Source organism: Rutidosis leptorrhynchoides, chromosome 6, assembly GCF_046630445.1.
Source record: "Rutidosis leptorrhynchoides isolate AG116_Rl617_1_P2 chromosome 6, CSIRO_AGI_Rlap_v1, whole genome shotgun sequence".
Classification (NCBI taxonomy): domain Eukaryota; kingdom Viridiplantae; phylum Streptophyta; class Magnoliopsida; order Asterales; family Asteraceae; genus Rutidosis; species Rutidosis leptorrhynchoides.
Window position 1 is genome coordinate 426,085,313 of NC_092338.1, and position 6,150 is coordinate 426,091,462.

Below are 6,150 nucleotides of genomic sequence, written 5' to 3' on the forward strand. Positions count from 1 at the left end.
ATTCATAAATGTATATAATATCAAAAAAGTTATATAAAGTCAAAGTTAATAAATACGGAGTAAAACTTTTGAAAAGTGAAAACGGAACTATTAATGTGGGAAAAAGAGAGTACTTTTAATAAGTGTTTGGTAACCAGCTCGAGCTGTAGCTTATAATTATAAATTGACTAATAATTACATTGATTAATATGTAAAACAATTAAATTAACGGCTTTTTAGTTATTTTCTAGTTTATAAGTTTTACTTTTTTAATAAGCTAGTTAGGAGAGGTTTATTTTTTAGGAACTTATATTTTTATAAAGTCTACTTTTTAACAAAGTTTATGACTTATAATTTGTTAAAATTATAAACTCAAACTCATATAAACTCTCATAATCTAGCATCAAACACACCTTAATTTCAATTGAACTTTGGCTGAAAATATTCTTAAAGTAGAAGATTTTAGAATCTGAATACACAAAATAAAATGATTCAAAATAAAACATATACAGCAATTAACAAAATGTCAAAAATTTGATACATTGTCAAACTATAAACCCACAAATAAACTATGTCCTAACTACATCATCGAATTATACTTGAATCTATCACATGCAAACAAATTAAAAGATTTTATTATACAACAACTAAAAAGTTTATTGAAGCTAGGAGATAACACACATTGGTTACACATCACAAACCATTAATAATCCTTGACTTTTTTTGTAATGCATGAGAAATCATCTACTACCTACCTTATCAATATCCATATTATAGTCTAAAGAATTGCGGAAACTTTTACGTTTTTCTTAACCTCTTTTCATTTATTTAAAATAAATCAATCAAAAACTTGACTATATACAGTTTATGCGTCACCCATGTTGTAAATATATTTGTGTGGTGGTTATCTTATCCTATTCCACACGTTGTCACATAAGATTACTCATCGTTATTCTAAAAAGTTCTAATACGGAGTATCAAATAAAGTTAAATAGAGCCTAAAGTTACGATAGTGAACAGTAAATCAGTAATGGTAGCCTTTTCCTTGTACAATTTAAAACATGTACTACTAACATTTACACATCGTTCAATCTATAAAGTTCTAATATCAAATAAAGTTAAATAGCCTTTTCTTGTACAATTTAGAACATGTTACATTTGGGCGGCCGTTAATTTTGAGGCCCTATGTGCCATAATTCAAAGCAGGGCCGTCCAAGAGATTCCTTAGTCAGATAGATTTAGGTTTAGATGTAGGACATGTATTTAGAATTTTACACAACTCAATCATACATGATAAATTTTAACATGAAACATTATGAAACGTTTGTAGATTCATTCAAATCCACTAATTTAGACCTCACATTTTATCCATTTGAAAGGTGAAAACGTCCCTTTTATAGCCTCTCTCACTTTCTCATAAAGAAGGTGACAAGAAATCTTTTTACGAAATGAAAAGAGATTATGTATTTTTCTAAAGAAAGAAAAAAAGATTATCCATTGGTATCACTTGCCTCTTTACACGACAGACAACATGTCTAAGGATGATGCTGCTTGTTACCAAACCGCAAAAATACATCGTATCCATCGAGTCTTGACCTTAATCTTTAACATTCTTACATCACCATTACTCGTTTCATCGACAAATGATTGGGGTGCTTCACGTAAGTATCATTTGATACTTGTAAACAATTGCCACTTATTTGATACGCTAATCTCAGAATCATTATAAAAGAAATCTACAAATAATAAAGATGAGACTAGCTAGTTAGCAACTTCACATTTAATTACAGTAAACTCACATATAATGACATGGAAAGTTGTCGTCCCAACGGCTAACCTCGACTGCCCTATGGTCGGTCTGCTCTACAAGTTTTATAGAGTATCAGTACTTTTGGAGTTTAATATCTTGATCAACTATTTTAAATAGTAGTGTACTACATGCACAAAAATGATTAGAATTTAATAAAATAATAAGTGGATATATATCACTATCCTTATATAATGCTTAAAACCATACTCCATATGTTAAAGATGATAAATATCTTGTTTTAGTCAGTTACACATATATTATAAGAAAATATTTTTCTAACCGATATTATTTTGTCCATAACTCTTATTAAACTATATATAGCATATGACCTCATGCATGACAACAAAGACAACCAATACTTTCTAGTTAATCATGTCCTTTTAGTAGTATTGATTTATCAATTAACTACTAATAAGAGAACCCACAAAATCAACTTGAAAATATTATTTAGAGTCATCATTAAGAAAAATATTGAATTCAAAGTTTAAAATATTTCAAAATTTCAGTGAAATATAAGAACGTAATTAAGTGTACATTTACGTAATCATGTGTGCATGAATATGTATATGTATATTATACAACTATTTTCATATTACTTTCTTTTGTTTTAATGTGTTGTCATACCAACTTTGCACGTCATCTATGCATTAAATCGAAAAATCTACACTGTCCCACGTTTAATGACTCAAATTTCCATGGTCAACCACCACCCTACTACTTTAACTAACCGTGTGATGAAGAATAACGATTCATGTAAATTTTCTACATTGTTACATGGATATTATTTTTTAGACTCATATTCATACTTTTTTATTAAAACAAAACAACTACAACATCGTTAACATGTAAAAGATGTTGCATATAATGATTAATTATAATTTTTATAGAGTGGCGGTTATTCATATATACAATAAATTTAAGCATGCTAAAAACGTTCTTAAGGGATGTAATAATAATAATAATAATAATAATAATAATAATAATAATAATAATAATAATAATAATAATAATAATAATAATAATAATCTATCTATTCTATATATAATAACAAAAACTAAAATAGATCATTTTTAGATAGCAAAACTAATCTTAGCCATTCATTAAATTAATTATCAATAATCTAGACCCTTAATTTTCTCCTAATCTTTCTAATGATCTCATAATCTTAGCATTGAATTGTTTGATAATGAAACTACCCTTATACAAAAAACAAAAAAAAAAAAAAAAAAAAAAAAAAAAAAAACTAATCAATTTAAATTTACTTTTATTGAATGGAAATACGGTAGATGATGGTTGTAACATTGATTCATTAAAGTATGCTGTTGTGGGTGATGCAATCAATATGATTGTTCACAAAAACCTTGAATCCATTTGTATGGAGGAAGGGTTTAGTGACATTCATATAAAAAAATTTGGAGGTTTAAGCGTTCTACTGTTGTTTAGCTGCGATGAATCTGCAAGTGAAGTTATCAATCATCTAAATCATCATCTGAGAAGATGGATTCAAAAGGTGAGTAGGTGGGACCTTTCGTTATGGCCTGAAAATCGCATGACTTGGCTAAAAATTCAAGGTGTTCCACCTCATTGTTGGAACGAAAAAACTTTTATGTCAATTGCTGAATGGTGGAGGGTAGTATACGAATTGGAAAAGTGTGATTTTGATAAAACAATCAATCTGAATTATGGGAGAGTCTATGTTAAATTGTCTTGTCCAGATAAGGTCAAAGGGTATGTTCGCTTACAACATAAGAACAGTTCTTATTTTATCATTGTTAATGAGGAGAAGAAGAAGGCTAATTCCTTTGAAGATCTAGAGAGTAACGGTTATAATTCATGTGGTCATAGTACTGAGGTCATAAACTCAGATGAGTTTGCCAGTGAAGACGACTATATCGGTCCTACAGATATAGAAGATGATGATGATGATGGTTCCCTTGAGTCATTTGACGGGTCCGACGAAAGTGATTACCCAGAATCTGTACGAATTCCAGGTTTCAAACCAACCGGATTTAACGTCGGAATTAATGGTGATGAAGATGATAAGGTTTCATTGGGAGAAGAAGACCAAGAGTCTAGATGTTATGGGATTAGGAAATTGTTTGAGGATAACGAGGAGATGGTAGGTGAAACCCAAGAAAACAGTGAAGCAAACCCTACTTCCAAAAAGAGTAACGATTGCAAGCATGCGGCCATTAATGTTGATAATAGTCCCAATATTTCGATTCATGACACGTTCGATGGCCCTGACAAGATAATTGGGCCAAAAGAAACCTGTAGCCCAATTCTAAAAGAAAATGGGGGCCCAGTTTCTACAGAAAAGGAGCCCAATGTGAAGACTAACCAGGTTGACAACATTAACAGTGACCCAAATTATTGTGAAGTGGGACCCAATGAAAACCCTAATTCTGGAGATAACTTAAATGGTGGCCCAGATGTTGCCCATAAGAAACGAGCCCATGGGTCGACTGGTAACGATTCACACATCATAAGGCAATCAAATAGGGCTACAGGTACTAGAACGAAAGTAAATAAAAAGTCAGATGTAACAAAACCTCTTCAAAGTTCAAGTACGGCTGAAGTGTCAATTTGCAACGATTGCTATTGGGATACTATTGGAAATTGGAAAGCGTCCTCTCGTATCATGAAACTAAAAAGGATGGCACGTACAGGTAATAAGTCTATTGATTGACGTTCTCGTATCAGCTGCAAAAATTGTCACAAGATGGGTGTTCCAAAGAGAAGCAAGTCAATAAAATCGAGTAAGAGTAAAGATATTGGCGTTTCAGTGGGGGGTTCAATCAATAATGTCGAGTTTAAGGAATTTGGCGAGGATATTGGCCTCCAATGGCCTAACCCTCAGTAAGTTTCTAGTTATTCCATATCGTTATCTTTCTTATGAAGATTCTTTCTCTAAATGTTCGGGGGTTTGGTGTTGCGGGCAAGTTTAATTGGGTTAAGGGCATATGTTTTAGTGAGAAACCGGATATAGCGGCTTTCCAAGAAACAAAGTGTAAAATACTTAGTGATTTTTGGGTAAATCAATTGTGGGGTCATAGTGATATAGGTTATGTTCAAAAGGATGCGATAGGAAACTCGGGGGTATGTTAGTTATTTGGGACAATAACCGGTTCAAGGCTCATAGTGTTGTTAGTGGAGATTTCTTCTTAGCAATTAGAGGTAATTGGGTTGGGTTCGGGCATGATTCCATAATTGTCAATGTTTATGGTCCTCATTGTGATGCTAGAAAAAAGAAGATGTGGGAAGATCTTGAGAAACTCGTGGCGGGGGTAGATTCGGGATGGGTATTATGTGGTAATTTTAATGAAGTGCGTGACCAAACGGATAGGTTAAATTGTGTATTCCATGAGGCTAGAGCTAGAAAATTTAATGAGTTCATAATTAGAAATAACCTTATTGAGATTCCCATCAACGGTTGGAAATTTACTCGTATTAGTGATGATGGTACCAAATTTAGAAAACTTGATCGCTTTCTTGTCTCGGACAAATTCATCAACTATTGGAATGATCTTTCAATTAATGTGCTTGATAGAATGGAATCGGACCATTGCCCCTTGATTCTCCGAGATGGTGTTGTTGATTTTGGTCCTAAACCTTTTAAGATATTTGACGAGTGGCTAAATAGGGAGGGGGTTGACTAAGTGATCATTGAAGGTTGGGGTAAAGAGGTTCGGGGTACAAAAAAGATTGCATCTTCCGTGATAAACTCAAAAATGTTAAACATGTGTTGAGAGATTGGAGTAAGAAAGAATTTGGCAATCTAGATGAAGAAATTACATCATTAAAAAATGTTGCACTTAATTGGGAAGTAAAAGCGAAAAATGGTACACTAACGGAGAATGAGCGTTTATGTTGGTTAGAATCTCGAAAAAATTGGATCACCAAAGAAAAGATTAAGGTAGGTATGCTAAGACAAAAAGCTCGTCTTCGTTGGATATTAGATGGGGATGAGAACTCCAAATTTTTTCACTCCACTATGCGTCAAAAGTACAACAAAAACAATATCAGGGGTTTAAATATTAATGGTGTTTGGTGCGAGTTTCCTATTGTTATCAAGTCTACTGTTCGAGCACATTTTGAAAAACGTTTTCATACAATAAAATTGAGCAGACCTGTGTTCAACATCAACCAAAACAGTCCCAACAGTATGTCAACTTTGCAGGCCGTAGGTATTAGGTTGTCCCAAAATGTCTCTAGGCCTAATTAGGCCTCCACGAACAGTCCATATCCAACCATTTCCATCCCAAATCGGGCTGCTCATGTCCAGTTTAATCAAGCCGCTCACCAGCAGGCCAATCAGGAGCATATTGGGCCTGAACAATGACATTTTGGGCCTGATTTAA

General features: G+C 32.8%; 1 protein-coding gene across 1 annotated transcript; it reads left to right on the top strand.

Moving 5' to 3' along the window:
- The first annotated feature begins 4,511 nt into the window (after positions 1-4,511).
- On the top strand, positions 4,512-5,448 carry LOC139855205 (uncharacterized). Its single transcript, XM_071844445.1, has 2 exons — positions 4,512-4,648; positions 4,854-5,448. The coding sequence occupies exons 1-2, from the start codon at positions 4,512-4,514 to the stop codon at positions 5,446-5,448; spliced, it is 732 nt and encodes a 243-aa protein (XP_071700546.1).
- Positions 5,449-6,150: the final 702 nt, after the last annotated feature.

Bases quoted from the DNA above. Each gene is read 5' to 3' on its own strand.
- LOC139855205 (XM_071844445.1), top strand. From the start codon at position 4,512: ATGGGTGTTCCAAAGAGAAGCAAGTCAATAAAATCGAGTAAGAGTAAA. The intron at 4,649-4,853 runs GTAAGTTTCTAG...ATAGTGATATAG, and splicing joins CTCCAATGGCCTAACCCTCA to GTTATGTTCAAAAGGATGCG.